This window comes from Condylura cristata, unplaced genomic scaffold, assembly GCF_000260355.1.
Source record: "Condylura cristata isolate star-nosed mole 26May11 unplaced genomic scaffold, ConCri1.0 scaffold00003, whole genome shotgun sequence".
NCBI lineage: Eukaryota > Metazoa > Chordata > Mammalia > Eulipotyphla > Talpidae > Condylura > Condylura cristata.
In genome coordinates, this window is record NW_004567104.1 from 29719376 (window position 1) to 29743302 (window position 23927).

At 34.8% G+C, this 23927-nt stretch overlaps 1 protein-coding gene across 3 annotated transcripts in view; it reads left to right on the forward strand.

The window, feature by feature from the left end:
• The window catches only part of LOC101623086 (UBX domain-containing protein 7), a 64709-nt gene that overhangs the window by 23048 nt on the left and 17734 nt on the right, over nucleotides 1–23927 (forward strand). For 2 of the 3 annotated variants that reach the window (XM_012732989.1, XM_012732984.1), the window contains exons 4-11: nucleotides 2365–2430; nucleotides 3560–3672; nucleotides 4292–4438; nucleotides 6700–6790; nucleotides 7596–7723; nucleotides 11405–11798; nucleotides 11933–12012; nucleotides 13545–13658. In XM_012732989.1, the coding sequence (XP_012588443.1) occupies nucleotides 2365–2430; nucleotides 3560–3672; nucleotides 4292–4438; nucleotides 6700–6790; nucleotides 7596–7723; nucleotides 11405–11798; nucleotides 11933–12012; nucleotides 13545–13658 (1133 nt within the window). Of the gene's footprint in view, nucleotides 1–2364; nucleotides 2431–3559; nucleotides 3673–4291; nucleotides 4439–6699; nucleotides 6791–7595; nucleotides 7724–11404; nucleotides 11799–11932; nucleotides 12013–13544; nucleotides 14142–23927 lie in introns of those variants that run through there. The other variant, XM_004675130.1, reaches the window with a different exon arrangement.

Below are 23927 nucleotides of genomic sequence, written 5' to 3' on the forward strand. Positions count from 1 at the left end.
AGGTGACCACATGGCGTGGCAGACCTCTCCTGACCCGCCCGCTGCTCCCCTCAGCAGTGTACTTCGTCGATTTGCCTGTTCTGCTCCCTACTCTGTCTCTGGTGAAGCCTCTCACTGCCCTTGAGCCTCTGGCCTGTACCCCAGTTCTGTATGCACAAATAAATAAATCTTTTTTTTAAAAAAGAGATTTTTGAAAATGTGGAATAGTGTATAACTCTTATCTTACTAATTTTTTTCCCCCAACTTGAACACTTTCCTATTTTGACTATGAAGCTCTTTCTAAGTCTCAGCTATTTGTGGCTTAGCTTCTTTGACTTTGGTCAGCATTTCTATTGTGTGCACAATAGAATGAGAATACAAAGAACTGATGTTTGCTATTTGGAAGAGTCAGTAGACCGCTTACTGAAGAGGCAAGCAGGAGTACTAATGTATCCTGGTGTTGTGACTTGAGAAGTTGTTGCTTAGATTTAGAATAAAAAAGGGGGAAATAAATGCAAGCAGATATGAGCCTAAGAAATAAGAAGTTGGATAGACTAACAATACAAGGGGCTAGTTAAAGACCTCCATGAGAGAGTAGGGGACTGGTGTTAAGTAATGTAGAATGTTGACTATTCTTCCTTGGGCAATTTGAAAGTAGAATACTGCCTTTTATATACTACCTCTTTAGTAATATACTACTTAGGTAGCTATCCTAATCTAATGCTAACATACCCCTACTTTCTTAATTGCTATTAATTTAAAAAGTGGCTGAACTAGTTTTAAGAAGGTGTTTTGAGAAGCTATATTTTCCTGCAAAAAATAGATATATTTGAAATAAGAACTCTTGACCAGAAATAGTTCCAAGATTGAAAAGAATACATCCCCCATTCCTTTAAAAGGAAAATAATAATAATAATAATAATTCAGTATTTAAATTTTTGTAAAGGAAACTGGACATTTTTTTTAAAGATTTATTTATGCATACAGAACTGGGGTACAGGCCAGAGGTGCAGGGGTTAATCCGTTGCGCCACCAAGGAGGGCCACAATATTTACATTTTTTAAAAAAAGATTCATTTTATTTATTTATTTATGCATTAAAGAACTGGAGTGTAAAGATGCAGGGGTTGAAAGGATTCACTGGAGACAGAGTGGGGAGCAGAAAAGATAGATCTACTGAGAAACATTGTTGGGGAGAAGTGGGCAAGACAAGAGAGGTCTGCTGTTTCTCCTCAGAGACATCAGCTCTGAGACTTTAATCTGTGTGTTACAAAGGGGGCCCTCAATATTTAAAGTTTGAAAAAATTCAGTACAAAGAAAATTGAATGTAAATGTAAAAATTCAGTCCAAAACTAAACCTGTGATTTTTAAATATTAATACTGATAAATGCATAAATGATATATAGGTAGTTTTAAAACGAGACCTTACATGTTTTGTTAATATTGTTTTCCTTTTCACTCAATAATCCTTGAGGAAGAATTATCCCGTGTATAGTGGCATAATACAGGCTGTTGAGAAAGATGCCCTAAAGCAGAGTGGGCAATTTGTACTTTCTCTCTAATCTTAATACTAGTCATCAGTTAGCAACAGGAAACAATGTTCTGGTTACATAGTGACTAGGTTAGCTATAAGTCCACTTAATAACTGTTACCCACATTGTCTATATTTGTTAAAAGTTACGTAAACAATTTGATAATTGACTTAAGAACATATACAGAAAGGAAGATGACATTTTCATTATTTTTTTTCTAGGCATCATCTGTAAAATTATCTGTTAAAAAAAGCCTTGGGTAATAGGCACTGTCTAGTTGTGTCATTTATAATCCCTTGTTTCTATTTTCTAACACAAAACCATTATGTAACTGGAAAATTTTCCCCCTCCCCAAATAAAAAAGGTTCCTGGTATTTATAATTTTGCATGTGCACTCACTCATTAAGAACTATTTCTTAAATATGACTTAGAACTTGGGTTAATCACTCGAATGTTACACTAAAAGGGTAGTCAGATCCCTAATTCATGTAACCTGAATTAGAAATTTATGGCACGTTTGTAACCTGAATTAGAAATTTATAGCACATTTGTAGCTTTGTCTCTATAGGCAGTCTACATCAAAATCTTCTTATCTTTTTATGTAAGTTTGGTTAAGTCTCTTAACTGGACCTCAATTTCCTAATTTGTGAAATGAAATGCTTTGGTCAAAGATAGGCTGAGTTAATACCTGAATGCCTTCAATGTTTGAAAATACTTTTTTTTTCCCAAAGGAGGTACCGTAATGAATCTATTAAGTATTTTGAAACACTAAATACCTTTAATAAGAAAGTTTGTACAATTTATTCAAAATTAATGTCTACATTTTTGTATCAATTCTGTTTTTTCCCTTAAAGCTCCTAAAAGGCGACGACCTGCACGCTCAATATTTGATGGTTTCCGGGATTTTCAAACTGAAACTAGTAGGTATCTATGGACCAGTTTGTCTTTTCTTTTCTCCCCCTGCCTTGTCTTTTTCCCCCTCACAGTTAAAACCATGAGGTGGCAAAACCCGTACATCACCATATAGGTTAATATCCTAATTTGTTCTACATGATTAATATTAGGCCCAATTACTTTCGAGGATGCACCTTATTTAAAAAGTGAAACTATGAATTCAGTCTATGATAATTACTACTTTGCCCTTGAACTGAATTGTTCCAAATTCTAACCTCTTTGATTATACAAAAATAACAAGATTGATGGACATAATCTAAAAAATTTGGTAATTTATAAAATCAGTTTCTGGACAAACATTTGAATGCTGACTATAATGAATTAAGTGGATCTTCAGGACCCTGATAAGTTTCAGGAATGGACCATAATGAAAGTGGTTATTGTAGGAGATTGAAAAATAGAAGAAAAAGCCACACTACCCACAGTGACTGGTATAAACATTTGGCTAAGTTGTTTGGAAAATTTATATCATTGTGTGGTATAAGTTAGAATGAGAATCATGTCCTTAATGCTGATTTAGCAATGAAATGTGAGAGAAAAGTAATTACATTTATAGAATATATGAAAAATCCTTGGAACATGTTTCATTTTATAATTGATTTATATTGTGTGCATTGAAGCACAGATAGTTAAAGGGGGAGCCAGACTCATTCAGGTAATCCAGTGACTCCTGTAACTCCCAGAAGGTGACAGCAGTGGTTACCCTCTCATTTAAGAATCTTTAAATATGGGTAATGTAGCAAGAAACAGCAGGTAAATTAGAATCACTTTCAAAAATAGATTAATGGAGATGAAAGTTTTCTCCTCTACTAATGTTAATTTTGAATATGTGAAGGCAATTTTTTTGATTGATGATCCTAATGTAAATATCTCCTTTTATTCCTTTTTGACTAGAGAGTATCACCAGGGCTTAAATCTAGCTTCCCAACTTCCTTTTGTATTTTTTCTCAGTCACATTAGAACTTTGCATTTGCTTTTGAGGTCAAGCACATTTTAAGTAATTTTTGCAGTTCATCCTTTTTAAAAATTAGCACTACATATTTTGTTCACTACTTTATGGCTAATTGAAAACCTTCTTAAACTCCTGTGTTACAGTTCGGCAAGAACAGGAATTAAGAAATGGAGGAGCAATAGATAAGAAACTAACTACCCTTGCTGATTTATTCCGGCCACCCATTGATTTGATGCATAAAGGCAGCTTTGAAACTGTAAGTTGTTGATTTAAGTCTTATCTGTGAATTCTCTTGCAATTTCAGTGGTTGATATTTGTGTTATAAATTGGGGGTTTCCTGGAGATAATATTTGATCCTACAGTTTCAGTCTTTAAAATCCACTTGTAAGAAAATATGCATAATAATCGAGATGAATATGATATTTTCATGTGTATGAAAAAATTTGAAGACAGTAAAGCAGCATAAAGTGATATACACACTGGATACAAGTATTGAAAAGGAGAAGTATATTTACGGATAGAGACTGGAAGAGATGATATGATAGAACTATGTGACTCATTGACCTTAAGTTTGTTAAATACTTTTCAGGTTTTTGTTTAAATGTGAAATAGAAATTCAGCCATTATAACAAATAATAATGAATGAAAGAAAATTATTTTAAATTTGAAAATGTCTTGAAAAAAGACAGTTATTTATATATATACACACATATATCTGTATATAAAGTGTATTTATACAAAAAGCCTTAGAGGTTACTCTTGAAGGAAAAAGTTTAGTAATTGTGTGAAAACAGGTCAATTTCTGAATTCTGAAATTCAGAATTGCAGTTACCAATTAGAAATTGCTACTAGTAAATGATGTATAACTTTTACAGGCTAAAGAATGTGGCCAGATGCAAAATAAGTGGCTCATGATAAATATTCAAAATGTTCAAGACTTTGCCTGTCAGTGCCTCAACCGTGATGTATGGAGCAATGAAGCTGTGAAGAATATCATCCGGGAACATTTTATTTTCTGGCAGGTGAGATGAAGAATTAGTTTATGTAGTATTTTACTTTTGTAGTAATAGAATATTAGAGAGGAGGAACTAGGTTACAAATGGAGAGAGGATGAGGGGGAAGAAATGAGTTAAATTATAACATTTGAAAATGCAGAACTCTTCCCGTAATAAATATAAAACAGTAAATATAAGTGAAAGAACAACAGCAAAGAACATCCAAGTAAAAGACAGATAAAAAAGCTAAGTCATGTGATAATGTAAGTCTTGATATAGTGTATAACTGTGCTATGTTCAGTAGAAATACAATGTGAGGGCCCTCCCTGCTGGTGCAACTGGTTAGCAATTTGAAGCACCACAGCTACTATAGCATGAGTTTGATTCCTGGTAAGAGAGGTGGCCCCCATGGCATAGCTCTCTCCTGACCTGCTTGCTGTTCCCCTCAGCACTGTGTTTGCTTTCCACTATATCTCTGGTGAATTCTCTCACACCCTGAACCTCTGGCTTGTATCCCAGTTCTTGTATGCATAAATAAATAAATCTTTTTAAAAAGAAATAAAATATGAGCTATATATATATAATTTACTTATTTTTTTCAGCTCACATATTTGACCTTTTAAAAAATTTTTCTTTATTTGTGTATATTTTACATCAGGTGTTATCCCCATAGAATTTCCACTACCTATTTACCCCTGTAGAATTGCCATCACCAGTTCATCCCTGTTCACCATCACCTAAGTCCCTTGTGCTTTTCCCACCTGAGTTTTGTATCCTCTCCTTTTCCCTCCCCTGCAGAATGTCTCTGATTTATAGTTGTCTGATTTTTTTTTTTAGTTTGTTGCATTGTTGTTGTTGTTTTTTTTTTTAATTGTTTTTTCCCCCCCCGTCCCTTATTTGGTTTCCCTATATCATATGTAATTTAAAATGTTCTGTAACTGTAGTTATTTGTTTTGAGATTTATTTATTTATTCATACAAAAACTGGGGTACAAGCCAGAGGTGAGGGGGTAAGAAGATTCATGAGAGACAGAGTGGGGAGCAGAGTAGGTAGACTGACTGAAATACAATGCTGAGGGAGCAGCAGGCAAAACAGAAGAGGTCTGCTGCACCATGTGGGTCACCCCTATCTGGGGATTGAACTCATGCTATAGTGGCTGCAGATAGCTTCATAGTACTGCACTTTAAATGCTTGCGCCATTTAATGGCACCTGTTGATAGTGCTAATGTAGATCTTTGAGTAATGGAAAAAGATTTGACTAACTTAAATTTTAGCTTTATTTGATGATCTAGTGATGATCTTCAGGTCATCACTTACTCTTGTTGGCTCTAGTTTTCTTTTTAAAATTTCAAGCTAAGGTTAGATGCTCTTGTTACAGTTTTTGTTTATGAAAAATCATAGAAAATAAAAATGAAAGAAGTTAATTCCCCCCCCCCCCCATAAAATACACTAATGTTAATAACCTGCCTGTTCATGTTTATAGGCTCCTAAATTCAGTGTTTTTTATGGATGGTAACATTTTATTCAATACCTACTGATTGAGCATCTCTTTCTGGCGCTATGCTAGGCACTTAAGATTATGATCTCAGGAATTATCTTATGAATTACTAAGGTAATAGGTGACACTCAGGAATCACATAGCTGGTCAGATAAATAAGAAGAGCAATACCTCTTCAGAACTGGGAAAGAAGAGTAGATAATATTAATAAATATTTTCAGAAGGGGGCCTCCCTGGTGGTACAGGGTTTTAAGTCTCAGCACTGTGAAGCTATCTGCAGCCACTGTAGCATGAGTTTGATCCTTAACCAGGAAACTAACCTACATGGTATAGAATACCTCTCCTTTATATCCTGCTACTCCCTCAGCAGTATATTTCAGTAGATACAGTTGTTCTCCTCCCCACTCTGTCTCTGGTGAATCATCTCACCCCTGTACCTCTGGCCTGGCCTTGTGCCTAGTCCTTGTATGCATAAATAAATAAATCTTTAAATATATATATATATAAAAGTATACATACATATTTTAAAGTATATATATTTTTAAAATATATATATGTATATAAATGAGTGTGTGTGTGTGTGTGTGTATCCCCCCTAACCCCCGAATGAGTTAAGTGCAAGAAGTTAAGGGGATTCAAATCAAATAATCTTTATTTTCTCTGTAATGTAGTGCATGCCCATTGTATACCAAATATATAGCTGGAGAATTGTTTTGGGTATATAACAAGGATAGTTGATATTTTTTTAAAGACTGACTTTTTTTTTTAATAATATCAATGATTTAACCAGGTTTATCATGACAGTGAAGAAGGTCAGAGATACATACAGTTTTATAAGCTTGGGGATTTCCCATATGTTTCTATTTTGGATCCACGGACAGGTAAGATTTTTATTAACTTAAAGCCTTATATATTGCTTATCTTTCAGTTACTTAAGTAATTGTTATTTATTATTTGGGTTCATTTTCAGAATAGTCAGTAATTTAGGTGAAGAGTTTTTCTGACAGCTTTGGGTATTATACTGTTCTTTCAAAGACTGTTATATCATCTTTTTTTGGTCATTTTACATAAGGTACCAGGTTTTCTATTATTTAAAATACTGTTGTTCATGTACTATTACTTAAAATAATTCGTTCATTTATAATACTACCAGAAAAGCAGTGGATATAACTGGTTTTGCTATTTAAGCAATAAAGTTTTATATAGATAATGCTTTGCTGAATTTTTTCTTTCTAAATGATAGTGGACTTATGATGATAGCTGGGAACTCTAGCTTGGTTATAGAAATAATGTATCTTCTAGGTAACTTAGGATAGTAAAGAGTGAGGATATGTAAATTTGAATTATGTATATGCTGAAAGAAATACTTGATAAAAATGTTCAGATTTTAGGGGGCCTCCTTGATGGCGTAGGGGTAAGTCCCAATGCTATCACTGCTGCACCGGTGTACAATCCCTGTCCAATGAGCTAACCTACATATGGTGTGTCAGCCCTCTTCTTTTTCACCCTCTGCTCCCCTTAGCAGTGTATTTCAGTATATCTGCCTGTTTTGCTTCCCACTGTGTCTCTGGTGAATCTTCTCACTCCCTAAACCGGTAGTCTATACCCCAATTCTTGTATGAATAAACATATAAATAAAATCTCAAAAAGTTAATTTTATTATATGTCCTGACTTTTAATTTTCAGGTCAGAAACTAGTAGAATGGCACCAGTTAGATGTATCTTCTTTCTTGGACCAAGTAACAGGATTTCTGGGTGAACATGGACAATTGGATGGACTTTCTAGCAGCCCCCCCAAAAAATGTGCCCGTTCAGTAAGTATAACTCAGTAGTGGTGTTGGGCATTTAGATGTAATTGTATATAAATGTCTTGTGTAAAATTGTGTAAAAGACCTTCAAAAAATCTCACATTAGGAATTGTTACCTTTCCGGTATGATGGTAGTGAGGGTACAGTTAGCTTTAGAGGATGTCATTTTAGCATTCTGTATCATGAAGTGATGAAAAATCTTCTTAAGTTTTCAGTTAGAATAGTGTCCATTTAAAAAAAGCATAGCTGGCTGCTTGCAAGGGGTAATACAGAATTTTATTTTCTCCAATTACTCAAGAAAAGTTTTATTCAGGTGGAAACAACAGTATAGAGAGAAAGTTGAGATTCTGTTAATAAGAAAGCAAAGAAGACTGGGTATAAGATAGGAAGCTGGCAATATTCATCATAGTATTCTTTAATGTCAATTTATTTAGGACACTATTATCAGCAGTCAGGCTAAGCCATTGCCTATCATGTGGTGGACACATCTGTTTGCTTGTGTGCATGCATGAGAGAGAGGTATTATGTTTATTTTACTGTAAACAGTTTTATAGCTTTGAAGCATAGCTATAAAGTATAAATGTATAATAAACTGAGCATACTTAACATTTACAATTGGACAAATTTTGATATGAGCACCTTTTCATGTGCTTTCTGCTGTCTTGTGGTTGAAGTGTTTTCAGATCTCTTAATTCATTGGGGGAGAGAGATGTCATATAACTTAGTGCATTTTCGTTATTCTTTTTATATTTCATATATAAGCCCTTCATAAAATATATGGCTTGTATATTTTTCTCCCAATTTGTTGCTTGCTTATCCTTTCATGATAGTGTTTTTTGAAAAGCAAGTTTTAATGAAATCTACTTTTTATTTTTTAGACTTTGTGCTTTCTGTTTTATCTAAAAATACCTTACCCTAACCCAAGATTTTATCCCCATATATTTTTAGGTCTAGCTGTTAAGTCCATGATAAATATTTGTATATGGTGGTAGGGAAAAGTTGGATTTTCTGTTTGTTTGCATATCTCAGTAAACTTATTCCATCAACATTTGTTGAAAGATTATCCTTTCTTCACTGAATTGCCTTTGCATCTCTGTCAAAAATTACGTATGGTGTGGATTTATATAGTCTTTCTAATGATTGATATGTGTTTCTTTAGATCAGTATTTCACTGACTTGAATACTGCAGCTTTAAATAAGTCTTGGATTGCATAGTGTAAGTCCTGTAACTTTGTTTTTTATAGTTGTTTTGGTTTTTTCAGGTCCTTTGTATTTCCATGTAAGTTTTCAAATCTATTTATTTCTTTCTACAAAGAAATTGCTGGGACTTTGGAATTATGTGAGCTATGATTCATTTTGAAGGAAATTAACACCTTAACAATACTGTTTTAGGTCCATGAACATAGCATATGTTTCTCTGAATTTTGTATTTCTCTTAACCATGTTTTGTAGTTTTATCTATGACCTTGTAGCTTTGCAAAACTCACTTTTTAGTTTTAGCACTTTATTCTTAGATTGTAAAATTTTCTATAAGATAACCTGTGTTTTCAGCAAATAGATTAATTCTATTTCCAATCTTTATACCTTTTTTTTTAAAGTGAGGATCTCCAGAACAAAGTAGTAGTATTGAGACACCCTTAATTTTTTTCTTACATTGGCATGACATTATTTAATCTTTCATCATTAAGATTGATGTTATCTATGTATTTCTTAGAGATACACTATTGGGTTGAGAAATTTTCCTTCTATTTCTAGTTTGCTGTTTTTATCATAAGGGAATTTTGTCATGATTTTTTACATTTGAGATGATTGTGTAGTTTTCTTTTTTAATGTTAAACCAACCATTTATTTCTGGGCTAAAATCCATTTGGTTTTGATATATTATTTTTGATAATATGTTGTCAGGTTTGATTTACTGAGATTTTGTCAATACGTTTTGTGTGTATGTTCATAATAGCTATTAATTTATAGTTTTATTGGGTTTTGTTTTATTTTCCTTGTAATATCTTCTAATGTCTGTCTCATTTTGGCATCAGGTTAGTGGTAACTTCAGTGAGTTGAAAGTATTTCTTGTTTTCTGTAGAATTGGTATTATTTCTTCCTTATTAGTTGATGGCATCTTCAGTGAAGCAACTTCAGCCTGTAGTTTTTTTATGGTTAGTTTTAAACTACAGATTCAATTTCATTGATATATGTGGGGCTATTCAGTTGGAATTTGTCCATTATCTCTAACGGGTTGTGAATATATTGACATAGAGTTATTCCTTATATTTCCTTGTTATTCCTGTAACATTTGTGGTGTCCTTGGTGATATCCCCTATTTTAATCCTCTTGTTGATAATTTGTGACTTCTTTTTTTTCTGAGTCAGGATAGAGGCTTTTCAGTTTTACTCATTTTCAAAGAACCAGCTGTAGTTTCACTTTTTTTTTTGCTTTCTAGGTCTTTGATTTGTTTTCTCTTTTTCCTTCTGTGCACTTGAGTTTTATTTTTTTCCTCTTATGTACCTGTGGTTAGAGTTCTGTAAGTAAGGAGTCAAAGGAGAAGATGTTGGATAGGAAGCCAGTAGTGTTTGCTCTGAGCAGTCTAAAATCAAACTCTACATACTGTGTAATTTCATTGTTTGACTCACAATCCTCCTTTGCCCTGCATTGCGGGTCATATGGGCACATCTGGTTACCTCTTTTGGTTGGCTATCAACCTTAGATCTCTTTAAACTTTTTTCTTTATTATGTTTTATTGTGTAATTGGTAGATAGTAAAAAGAAAAAAGAGGTTCCTTAGTTTATAATTTCTTGAGTTTATAGTTTGTTAGCAACCCTTCCTTTTTTTTTTTTTTTTAACCTTGCTCTGAAGCAGATTTCAGGATTATTTCGTTCAGTAATACTTCGGCATATATCTTCAAAAGGTAAAAATGTTATTTTTTAAAAATCATAGTACCATGATTGTACTATTGTTAATCTTACAAAGGTTAACTATAACTCCATGGTATCATAAAATAGACAGTGTTCAAGTTTTAATTATTTTACAAATTTTTTTGTGTGTAGTTTTTGTTGGGCCTAAATTAAGTTCAACTCAGAAACTCAAAAAAATCAGTGACATTAGAACTTAAGGAGAAAAGTATTGAAATTTGTTTGCCCCTGTTTATAATATTTTGTTTTTTGTGTTAGAGATCTGTTAGATTTTTTGCAAAATAATTACTGAGTTGTTACAGATCTTCTCTATGCCCAAGCAGTGCTAGCTAAAGAATACAATGATTAAGGTAGCCATCCTTCTCTTTGTTTAGTCATTTTAAAGACTAATGTTTTGACTTTATATATATTTAAAATCTTAATTTTTGTCTTTTTCTGGACAGGGAATGACTTTTTTTTTAACTCATTTTTGATGCAAAAAAAAAAAAAAAAAAAAATGCAAAAAAAAAAAAAAAAAGACCTGTGCTTTGCAGCATCTTTATGCCAGGTGGTATGACAGTTTTTTATTTTTGCTTTTAAAATATCCATTCCAACCTGGCTGTGTAAGACAAAGTCATTGCCCTCAAATAACTTAAATTTAGTAGAAGATGTTTATTCAGCGGATAAGAATAATGGTAAGCTATTACATTTCTTATGCCCTATTTGACTTAACTATCTATTTTTTGGTTTAACTGTTTTCTTTTTCTTTCCACCCATGTTTTATGACTGCATCTCGCAGGAGAGCCTTATAGATGCAAGTGAAGACAGCCAGCTAGAAGCTGCCATCAGAGCCTCCTTGCAAGAGACACATTTTGATTCAACACAGACAAAACAGGATAGCCGCTCAGATGAAGAATCTGAATCTGAACTTTTTTCTGGCAGTGAGGAGTTCATATCCGTTTGTGGCTCTGATGAAGAAGAGGAGATAGAGAATCTTGCTAAGTCCCGAAAGTCTCCCCATAAAGATTTGGGGCATAGAAAAGAGGAGAACAGAAGGCCACTAACTGAGCCCCCAGCTAGAACTGAGCCCGGGACAACCACAAACCACCAAGGATTACCAGCTGTGGATTCAGAAATACTGGAGATGTCCCCTGAAAAATCAGATGGAATAATAGAGGGAATAGATGTAAATGGTGAGTTACATACTACATTTGCTATACTTAAAATTTAAATATTATGGAAGTAATCTAGTTCTATGTTTAATTTAATTTAGTCTTCTATTTTAAGCTGTCTTCTTGTATCTTTTTCTTTTTAACCCTTCCCTTAGGACCAAAAGCACAGCTGATGTTGCGGTACCCAGATGGAAAAAGGGAACAGATCACTCTCCCAGAACAAGCTAAACTTCTAGTAAGTATATCTAATGGAGGTGTTTGCTTGAATCAAGAAACTGATTAATTGGAGTAAATCCAGAAAGGGTTACTTGATGATTCTTTGAAATAGCCATTAGATTTTTGTCTAACCACTAATTGAAAAGTTAGCTGTGGTGAATCTTAATTTCCTTCCCAAACTATCTTCGGTAAGTCAGATAGGTTCTGTTCCAATCAAGACTTTTCTGTGTTGTATGTAATAGAAAAGCCTAACTAAATTTATTACCTTGAAAAGGTGGGTGGGCTGCACCTGATGGTACTCAAACCCAGATTGTCTCCCTGATCTAAAATTTGGGAGAGAATGGGACATGAGAAGTTCTGTTGTGGGGTGGTGTAGAAGGGTGTGGACAGTAGTGAGGAAGGAAAAGTTGGTTGAAGGAAAGTGAGCATGTTTAAGTGAGATTAAAGGTAATTATTAAAGAAGGAATATTGGGGCCTCCCTGGTAGTGCAAAGAGTTGTCTTAGCACAGTGAAGCTACTGCCGCCACTGCAGCATGAGTTCAATCCCCTGCCACAGGGCTGACCCACATGGCACAGCAAATATCTCATCTTTCCCATCACTACCTCAGTAGTGTACTTCAGTCAATCTGCTTGTTCTGTTCCCAACTCTGTTTCAGAGAGGGATCCTCTCACCCCTCTCACCTTTGGACTATACCCTATTTCTTGGATACATAAATTTAAAAATAACCTATAAAGATTAAAAAAAGAAGGAATATTCTGTATTGACAGGGCTTCTGAGAACACATGAAAACAATGCATAGGTGGTGAGATCGGACATTGGTAGAATGAAGGACTTTTCTCCCCTGATAAAAAGAAGGAAGGAAAATGCTAAAATATTTAAAAATATTGATAACAGTTTTGTAAATAGCAGTTAAGTTTACTGGGGAGATAGTAATAACCCCGTATTTTTTTTTTAAGGTTTATTTATTTGTGCATACAGAACTGGGGTACAGGCCAGAGGCTCAGGGGCGGCGAGAGCCTTCACCAGAGACAGAGTGGGGAGCAGAACAGGCAGATCGAAGAAGTACACTGCTGAGGGGAGCAGCGGGCGGGTCAGGAGAGGTCTGCCACACCATGTGGTCACCTCCGGGGCAGGCGGGAATCGAACTTAAGCGGAAGTGGCTTTAGCTTCTCAGTGCTGTGCTTTAACCAGCTGCGCCACCAGGGAGGGCCTAACCCCGTATTTTTTAATATCACTTATTAGTCCTAAATTATTGGCTTAAGCGGAAGTGGCTTTAGCTTCTCAGTGCTGTGCTTTAACCTGCTGCGCCACCAGGGAGGGCCTAACCCCGTATTTTTTAATATCACTTATTAGTCCTAAATTATTGGCTATAGGCTTATTATTTCCTCATTCGAACGAGTTGATGTTGGCTCTTTCAGGGGGTAAACTTTGCCTATATGAAAGAATACCTTATCTGATATGATAAAATGAATGTTACATATTTAATTATTTAATATGCTTTCTCCTTTTATTTCTGTCTAACAGCTTTATCTTCCTCTTGTTTCTCATAGGCTCTGGTGAAGCATGTCCAATCTAAAGGATATCCAAATGAACGTTTTGAACTTCTCACCAACTTTCCTCGAAGGAAACTCTCTCATCTGGACTATGACATTACATTACAAGAGGCAGGTCTTTGTCCTCAAGAGACTGTCTTTGTACAGGAAAGAAATTAACAACATGGCCTGACCTCTCTCAGCCTACCCCTTTTTTCCCTTTTCCTGTGAGATACCATGTCACTGAGTATGCATTTTGGCTCATAGGACCATGGAGCCAAAAGTTGGGCAAGCAAGTCACCTGCCTTCTCTTATTTCTTGCTCTTTCCTATAATCTGCCTCTTAATTCTTTCTCCTACCCTTTTCTTTCCTTTCCTGGTTTTTTTTTTTTTTTTTTAAATCTGGTGACCAAATGGAAGTATAAGGATAAGACCTCCTAGTACTGGCAGCAGGAAATGTGTGTTCCAAAAAGTGGTCTCTTGCATGGCACTTTTTCAGGATCAAATGATGTTATTCCTCAGACTCCTTTGGTAAAGGAAAGGCTAGATTTGGAATTAGAACATCCTTCCTTTTTTATAAGCCCCGTTTTTAGTAGGGAAAAGAAATTCTCTAACAGAATTTGTTTTGTTGTTTGTGTAGGAAATATCACGAAACAATATCTATGCTTTTGTTTAATAGAAAAAGCATCTCATAATTATTGCTCATCATATTTATTTTTTTTTCTGTTTGTTCAAAAAAATCCCATCTTCATAGCTTAAATAATTTCCATGATATGTGTTATTGGCAGAATGAGTGTTAAGTATAGGGTGAGTTGCATGGGGTGGCATTCAGTATCCTAGCAATATTCTGAGACTGTTTTCTCAAATATTACTCAAACTATACTGATCCTGCTAGTCTTGGACTGGACATTTAGAGAGCATATTGTGGTGACTGGGATAGGAAGGTGCTTGCTGTTTTATGCCAGTACAGCATATTCCTTTGATCCTTCCATTTTTTGGGTCCACAAATGATCTATACGAAGGCAGCTGTTCAATAATCATGTAGTACAATTGCTTGTAGTTGTAACCACTATGATTATCTATTGTCCTATGTGCTTTAAGGCATACTTGCGTATGTCCCAGGGGGGAAAAGAAAGCTGCGGTTGAGAGTTGCTAACCATTTTCCTTTGGTTAGAAATGGTTCATTTTTTACCCCTGGTTGGAACAGACTCGAAAAGGTTCTGGTGACTAAATGAGCTTAAATTTCTCATGCTTTTTTCTTGGAAATGGTATCAAAACTGAAAGCCTCTAAAGGGAAGACCTCTAAGTTGAATTCATAGACAACATTTACTAAGGGAGGGGATTACCAGTAATCTTCAGATGTTGTGGGTTTTTTCTGCCAACAAAAGCCACATTCAAATTGTAGTGGACAAAAGCGTTTACTTTTTTTTTCCTTCAGTATTTGGAAGAGGCCATCTTGAATCAATATAATACTGTTTGATTTACCAGCTTCACTATATGCTCAGTTCTTATTTTGAACTTAAATACATACAGTCCTTTGAAGGGTTAGTAGTGATTGTGGTGGCAAAATAAGAACTTTATAACTTATAAAATTGTAATGTAGAAGGGACCTATTTTGTTCATTGGGGAATTAGATTGATTCTCCTACTCGAGGAACATAATTGCTATTGTTTGTATCCTAGGCTCCCATCTACTTTACTCTTGCAACACAAAGGTTTTTTTTAAAAAAAAAAAGATGCTTATATGTTGCTAGTACACAATTAGAAAATATGGTTTTAATGGTTGGAATTTGAGGGACCCTCCCTAAGAATGAGTTATGTATCTCTTCAAGGAAATCATGGAAAATTCTGTTTATTCTTCAGTGAGTCCTTTTGAATTAATGTTCCTACAGTTTTTTCTAAGTCTGTGTAAGTGCTTATGTATAAGTATATAATTGTATAAATATTTATAAATATATTTATATAATTACAATTTCATTTATACCTTGAGTCAAAGTTCTCTCTTTAGATTGGTGGCTGAGTAATACCACTTTGGTGTTTTTTTCATAGTCTCAAAAGCTAACTAGCTAGCAGCTTCTGATTTATTGAGACATGGTTTTCATGTTAATTCCTCAGCTGTATCTCTGAACTTGGATAAAATACTTGCTATCTGAAGAGTAGAGCTATATTCTATCAAAGGTTCATTAGAAGATGAACAAATATTGTTGGTAGTAGACAAAGTCAGAAATTCTGAAAATTCAGGGAAGCACAGGGTAAGAAGTGAGGGTATACTTAGCTTCGGTTCTGTGATGACACCCATCACCACTCCCAGCAGAGTCATAGCTAAAACCCAAATCTATCAAAAACGTCAAGAACTTTCCCTATAGGACTCTATTTTATTCTTTTTCTTAGTAGTTTCTCTTCATAAAAGATGTCTAGAGAATCTGAAATAACATGATCATTAACAATAGCGCATAGTTTTTTTGATAAACTCAGTCCTGGCATATCCATTTTTGAGACACCAAAGTGACTTTCCACTTGGATTACTGTAAGATCACCAGGTATACACAAAGTGATTGAAGTAAGTATATCAAAGAAATAGAACTTGCAATACTCATCCAGCTTAAATACAACTGGAGTATTGAGAGTATAAAATATAGATTTTATTTTGAGGCAAAAGTATAATATCCTGAATTTGATATCAAGTCCCATGGGAGAGGGATTATGGATTATTCATGAGAAGAGGAAATGAGGAGTATTGCTTTGCTCAACAACTTAATCCACTTAAAAGAGTATGCTTCCTCTAGTTTGTGTTATTTCTGCTACAAATTCCTTTGCTCTTTGAAAGGTTTTAATGAATAGATTAAGTGAGGCCAATGAGATTAGTTTAGATTAATCATTTGTACATATTGGAAACAACTTGAAAGATTTTGAAAGGCGAGAGGAAAAGAACAAGATTGACTTTGAGTAATAACAGACAAATATCAGGAAGATGAATGAGAAGTAGTGGGAGGGCATGAAAATATTCAGGGGAATCTCTTGAATTTATTTGGGAATAAACCAGAAAAAGGAAAAAGCATCTAAATGAAGGAAGAACAGGGATCTACTCTGAGTAATTAGCATGTAAATTTTACTCTTCTATTCAAAATGTAATTTTCCCCATTTTATAGATAAGGAAGAAAATTGAATTTCTGAGAACATTTTCAGAATGTCACAGAATGTGGCAAAATTGAAATTGGCACCCAGAATTTATTCTTTCACTTCAGTGCTTATGGTCTCCTACATTGATAAATTAATTTGCCAAAAAGGTCATATTCCCATTGTTTGGCTCTGTAAATTACTTAATTTCTTCTTAAAGCTTGAGTGATTTGCACTAGGCCTGTGAGATCTTATTTACACCATTATTTTTAGGCAATTGGGAAATGTGTAAAGGTTTACTTGGGGGGGGGCTAAATTTAAATTACAATGGAAGCTTGGTAAAGGGAAAGAGTAGTGTAGACTTTAGGAAAGTTGACACAGAAAAATAAAACTGACAACTGGTAAACACTATGACTCACCTGTTTTTTTTGGTTTTGGTTTTGTTTTTTAAGTTTTTCCTACTTTAACTGTTAGACTTGGAGCATGACTTTTTTCACTAAGAAGGTATAGTACTCAAATAGGAATGGATTATTGATCACAAAACTAAAGAATGGTTCTCACTTAGATACTTTGGAAAATACTAAAAGAAGCCATAACCAACTGAAAAGTGAAGGAAAGGTTGAATTTCTCTACCCAGGTACAGAATATATGTATAGTACATTACATATAAAATGCAAAGAGGCACTGTATGTAGACATACGTGCACTTGGGTATGTCTACAACTATGCCACTTACAGAGAATTGGACTAGATCAGATCAATAGTTCTCAGTATTTTCTAGTAAACAGACTGAGTATTTTAAAACTTGGTAGGGATGGGGAATTTTAATATTCATAGATGGAGAAAAGTGTAAATGTGCATATGGAATTGCAACCCCCTTGCAGAAATTCTAGGAATTCACAGATTGTAAACCACTGAATAAGATTATCTCTGACATCCTTTCCACTCCAAATCTTACATTTCTAGTCTTTTTTCCTTTATTATATATTGCCTTTAGGCTAATTAAAAGCAGACTTGTTAATCAGTTCTTTTGCTTTTTTTCTGTGTGCAGGTTTCATTTGCCCTGTAACTTGATCTAATCTCACTGTGATGCTGAACTCTCCAAATAGGAGATATAGTAGTTGTTAATCTAATAGTGTTCTTTTAAACAAAATTCACTAATTTTAAAGAACTTCATGCTGTGTTTCTAATTAGTGCTGAGTGTGACTAAAATGTAATTAATGAGAACTGAATATTTTACTGACACCAGAGTTAAATTTTATCTATGTGCTTATTAAACAAAGCAGGTTACTGGCTGAACAATTGTTAGGAAATAGATTTGTATAATTTGTAGAATTCATACTTGCTTTTGGGAGAAACAAGTTTTACAAGATTCATTAAACTGACTTTTTAAAAATACCATATTATTCCATGGAGTGTATCTCCATATTCCATTTTCATTTCTCTCTCTCTCTCTCTCTCTCTCTCTCTCTCAACACAGACACAGACACACAGACACACACACACACACACACACACACACAGTCCGTCTCCCTCTCACTCACTTAACTACTAGTAGTAAACCATGGATGTAGGTTAATGACAAATGTGTAAAATGAGAGTAGAAAGAACTTACCCTTCTGATGAACATGGCAAATTTCCAGATGTTGGAGAAAAGGTTAAACATAATTGTATACTATGAATATTCAACTTTATTGATATACTTAGCATTTCAGTTACTACCTTGCCATTAAACTTTGTATTGCTCTGTACACTTTTAGAATAGCAGTAACAATGTTTTTCTTACTAAGCCAATATGTAGAGTTGTCATGTAGAAATTTGGCATTTTAGTAATGGTTATTTGGTCGTTGACTCTCCTATGTATCATTCCTTCTAGAATCAAGATTTTTTTTTCAGAGATTATGATGATCTTGGTAGCTTTCTTCTCATGAAGTGAACTCATGTCATTAAATTATTGAGTACAATGATGAGGCCCTTCATTACAAAATCTCTTAACCCTACTTTATCTTTTACCTTCCTTTCTCTATTCTATAGATTTTTGACATCAGTTCTCTGAAAATTAGTCATGATTTTTAAGAAATTATGACTTTAAGAAATTTCATTTCTAAATGTTAACATGTAACATTTTCATTTTCTTACAAGTTAATATACCTCTTACAAGTTAATATGAACTTATATTTAACAGGAGTATTATTTTTATAGCTCAGTTTCTGTTTAAGAAACATCTTATTCCAGATAGTTAGCTCCATGATCTATATAGCTTATAATCTCAGTCATTCTCATAGACATAAAAGGCTTTATAGATCTTCCTTTGTGTATGATCTCAAAAAGCTTGGTGATCCAGTATGAATTACTTGAATTAAAAACTTAGAATTTTTGTAAAGTTTTCCAAAAACTAACCAGATTTGTTTGTAGGGTAAAATATGCAAATGCCAGTGGTAGTATTCTGCCTAAGAACAGTTAATTAAATATGGGAAATTGCATTGTACTTAATTCTGTAGCAACAAACAGCAAGTTTTGGCTTTTGTTTAATGGTATTTTCTCTATAGAGATCAAAATACCTAAAGATTTTGTATTTTTTGTAAGGGTCCCTTGTGTTTACTAATAGGAAGAATAAAACCAAACTGGACTGCAAATAAGAAAAATTTCATCCACATCAAAAGAAGTTATTTTAATGGCTACGGTGAACCATTTACTATCACACTTGGTAAATAAAATGGGAAACATTTTAAATCATTCTCACCTGTAATTCTCTTTTCCTTAAAATCGTTTTTTTATTTAATATGAACATCTTGACTGATAAAGGGAGAGATTTTTGACCTGGAATTATTCTCTTCCATTTTACATTTTACCCCAGTCAAGGTAGAACATAATATGACCAGGATCTATTTTAAGTTAATGACACTGGAATACTGATGCTTAGTTGGCTATCTTGCTGTTTTCAACAAAATGATTTTATAGTATGCTTTTTCTTAAAGCTTCCCTGTTCTTAGTAATGGAAATATCAGTAAATTAAATGATTTAGTTAAAATAGGTTTTTGACACTAATCATATTCTTTTAACAACTTTTTTGAATTTATTGCCCCTTAAGTTAAATCACCCTTGGCGTGACTATTGCCAACAGAAAATTCCCTTTTAATCTGCTAATTAGAAGGAAAGTAGCATGTAACTTCTACTTTTCAGTTAGTAAGTAGCAAGCTTATAGTCGGGGCTGTTTACCTTACCCACTTGGGGACTTGTGTCATGTTACTTTGCTAGGCATGTCCCTTCAGTTTGGAAAAGCTACTTGAAAAACTTGCTGGGAAACAGTAAAGCTGTGAGATAATTCTCTACTTAGATATAGAGAAATGAGTGCCAGTTGATACTTAATATGACAATTTAGACTTTGAGGGGTTTCCATTCCAAGCTTTGGCATGAATCTGTTAGTCACAATTTTATTTTTTTAAGAATCTTTTTTCTAGAATGGTTGCCCTTTGATTGTTAACGTCCAAGCATCTGGTGTCTTTTTTTTTTTTTTTCCTTAGCTCTTTAAGAAACAAAGTCCTTTTTTAAGTAGGTATTAATTGTTCCATGGAAATTCCAGATGTGTGTAGTTGCTGTGCATGCTTCTGTATGAATTCAGTTTGAACAATTTGTTTTGAGTCATGGGATGTCCAATTCTGGCATGTCTTTACTAATTGTTTTTTAAACACTTTTCTTCTCATTTCGCAAACCTCATTTTCCTTATTCAGAGAGGTTTAATCAAGGAATGAAATTTGTTGGGGATAGGGATGGGGGTGGGTTGGGGACTTGGATGATATCAACTTGGGGTATTTGCTTTAAAGTGTTTCTCAAGCAGTTCCTGACAGTATTTAGAGATTCCCTGGACTGTTTGTGTACTCATATTTTTCTTAATGAAGTGATGGTCTTAGTGAAATTTGCATTCTTAATGCAGGACAGGCTCTAAATTTGTAGTATAACTTTGTTGTTGAATCCTAGAAGATAAGTGTGGAGTGGAGACAGTGCTTCTGTTGTAGTGTTTCTGACAGGTGCTCCCTAAAATGCACATAATTTTCAGTTTTCTGGGCTTTTAATTCCATGGTGCTAGGAGATGTCATTTGTTTCTGCAGCTCTTCTTAAAAGTGGAGAGAAAGAAAGTTTTGGGACCAGTAAGCAAGGGGCAACTGGATGAGCCTCTAAATTTGTTTTTATTCAATACATATTAGGCCCTCCTGTATATTTAGTAAGTGGTAATAAAGGTGCTAGGGAAAAACCTTAAAGACACGTAGCGACCATAGAAAATCTGAACTTGTAAGAGGAGAAAACATGCCATAAGATAAAGCAGAGCTTGACTGCTGGCTAAGACTCAATGGAACTAACACTTGATCTAAAACCAGGGAAATCTTAGATAACTGGGTGTGATAAGCCTATAGACACACATAGTCTGTAGGTAAATACTTTATAAAATGAGGATCTTGCTCTCAGTTGGTGATCCTCTGGTTTTGGCTGTACCAAATTGTGAATATTCTTGCTGTGTTGTACCCAGTTGGCTTTATATTGATTCTGCAACTTGAAATTGGGGAGGGTGGAACAACTTGGGTGGGGGAGGGAGGGGAGTGGGATGATGTGTCTTTCGAAGACATCAGCTCACTGTGCTGAGAGAGGGACCAAACTCAAGGAAACCTCTGATCTATAAATTCAACTGCTGCATTTTTTTTATAAATACATGTAAATGTCCTGTTGTAATATTTGATCTTGGAAATAAACACAAAAACTTTTCAGTATTAGTTTTTTTTTTTGTACTAATTGTTTTTGTGAGATAAAATTTTGTATTACTTTCGGTAGTTTATATCATATAGTACAGATTTTTAAAACTTGCCTTAATAGTCTAATATTTAGGGCACTGATTTTATTGACAAAGGTTATTTCATGATACCATTGTCAACAGTAATGTCCTTTTCTCTCTCTTAGTAGTATATCAAATGTTTACATTCAGTGCTCTATAAATGGTTGAATTGTGAAGTCATTGCGTTAGCTACCCTTGTTAAAAAGGATAAAATACTATATTTAACATGTTTGGGTAATTCAAGCATCTAGTCTTTCAGATCACCAATAATGACTTAGCTTAAGTAAGAGAAGGAAAAAGGTAATTATTAAATAGATAAAGATCAGGGTATGTGATGATATTGTGGCTTACATAGTAACCTGCCTGGCTTACATAGTAACCAGTTTGCCCTACTCCCCTCAGCAGGTATTCCTTTCCCATGCTTCAGCAACATATCCCAAATGGGACTTGCCATCCTCTAAGGCCCTGTCTTCCTAGTTACGGACTGGTCAAGAGGTAGGCATCCCTCTTCCACTGATCCAGATTGGTACCTTTCCCATTGCTCCAGCCACTGGTTACTTATTCTTAACTATGCCTTAACTAGACTCACTTGTGTGCCTAATAGAGCGAAGGTGATGAGCAAAACAGCCTTTGCCCTTAATTTACTTTAAGTTAAAATACAAGTAATACACATGAAAAAATACAGATTTGATTTAAATCCTGAGAAGAACTAAAAGGAGGCAGTCAATTCTGTTTTAACTAAGATGTTGGAAAGTTGAAACATTTTGGCTAAGACCTGAAGGTGACCCAGGTTAAGAATAGGAGGAATGGCCCTCCCTAATGGCTCAGCAGGTAAAAGCACAGCACTATGAAGCTGTCTGCAGCCACTGCAGCATGAGATTGATACTCCTGACCCACATAGTGTGGCAGACCTCCTGACTCTTCCGTTGCCACCCTTAGCAATGTCTTTCACTCTGTTTGTCTTTTCTGCTCCCCACTCTCTCTGGTGAATCCTCTCACCCCTGCACCTCTGGCCTGTACCCTAGTTCTTTTATGCATAAGTAAATGTGTGTGTGTGTGTGTGTATGTGTATGAAAAGAATAGGAGGGAAACTTACAAGCAGAGCAATAATTATAATGGCCATAGACTGGAAAGTTAATGTATTTAAAATACTGAGAGAAGGCCATGTGTCTAGCTTGTACTGAACAAAAGGATGGCAAAAAATGAGTAAGATCCAGATCAAACAAGTCCATAATAAGTTTGGGTATTTTTCTGAGTGTAATGAAAAGCTGTTCTTATGTGGAGAGTGGATTGGAAGAGACCAAAAAAGAGCCTACTGCAATGATTAAGTAAAAATAGGTCACCTGGAACAAAGTAGAGGCAGCAGAACTGGAAAGCAATATATAGAATAGAGGTGCAGTTTGAAAGTAAAAATTAAAAAGACGGCTTGATTAGATGTGACTAAGGGAAGGAAAACCAAGAATGACACATTTCTGGCAGGTGGGTAAATAATGGTATTATGGAGTCAAGAAGAAAAGTGGACCAAGCAGGTTTGGTGGGGGAGAAATTTGGATGTGTTAAAACTGATGCCTTGAAGTGCAGGTTTAGTAAAGGAAGTGAGACTTGACTCAAGCTTCAAGAAGAGGGTTGGAATTAAGAGATTTCAGAAATCAACATTATAGATGGAGTTTAATACCCAAGAATAAGGGAAAGAATGAAGAGGGCTCAGAACCCATATCTGGAGATCAGTCAACATAAAAAGACCCAGTGGGCTTCCCTGGTGGCACAAGGGGTTAATTCTTAGCTATGAAGCTATCCACAGCCACTGCAGCATGAGTTCTATCCCTCACTAGGGAGCTGACCCATACAGCTATAGTATAGCAGACCTCTCCTGTCTCACTCATTGATCCCCTCAGCAGTGAATTTCAGTCAATCCTCCCCACTCTGGTGAATCCTCTCATACATACCCACCCCCCACACCTTTGGCCTACACACCCCAGCTCTTGTATGCAAAAATTTTAAAAATCCTTTAAAAAAAAAGACCCAGTCAAGGAGGTGTGGGCTGTGAAGAAGGAACACCAAAGAGGCAGTGTCAAGGGAGCCAAGAACAAGAATGTTCGAGGAGGATTTAGTGGCCGCCTTGTTAAGTGAAGAAAAGAACAAAAGAAAATGGCAGTGAAATATTCACTAGGTACAAAAAGTTGAGGCCAGAAATAGTTTCAGTGTAATATTGGAGTCACATAGATGGAAGCCTAATTTGAGTGGGTTGAAGTTTGTACTATTTTTATACTAAATGAGGAAAAAAAAAAACTGAAGTGAACTGGTGTAAATGGTAGCTTTTTCAATATCTTTCTTCCCAATTAAGGGAATGTGTGCTCTGGCTTAGCTGTGAGTTGAGGTTAGAGCCCATCCACAAGGAAGCTGATTAGTCTGTGTGGCTTAGTTGGAAAGACTGACCTGATTGTCATCTTTTCCTTTTCTCT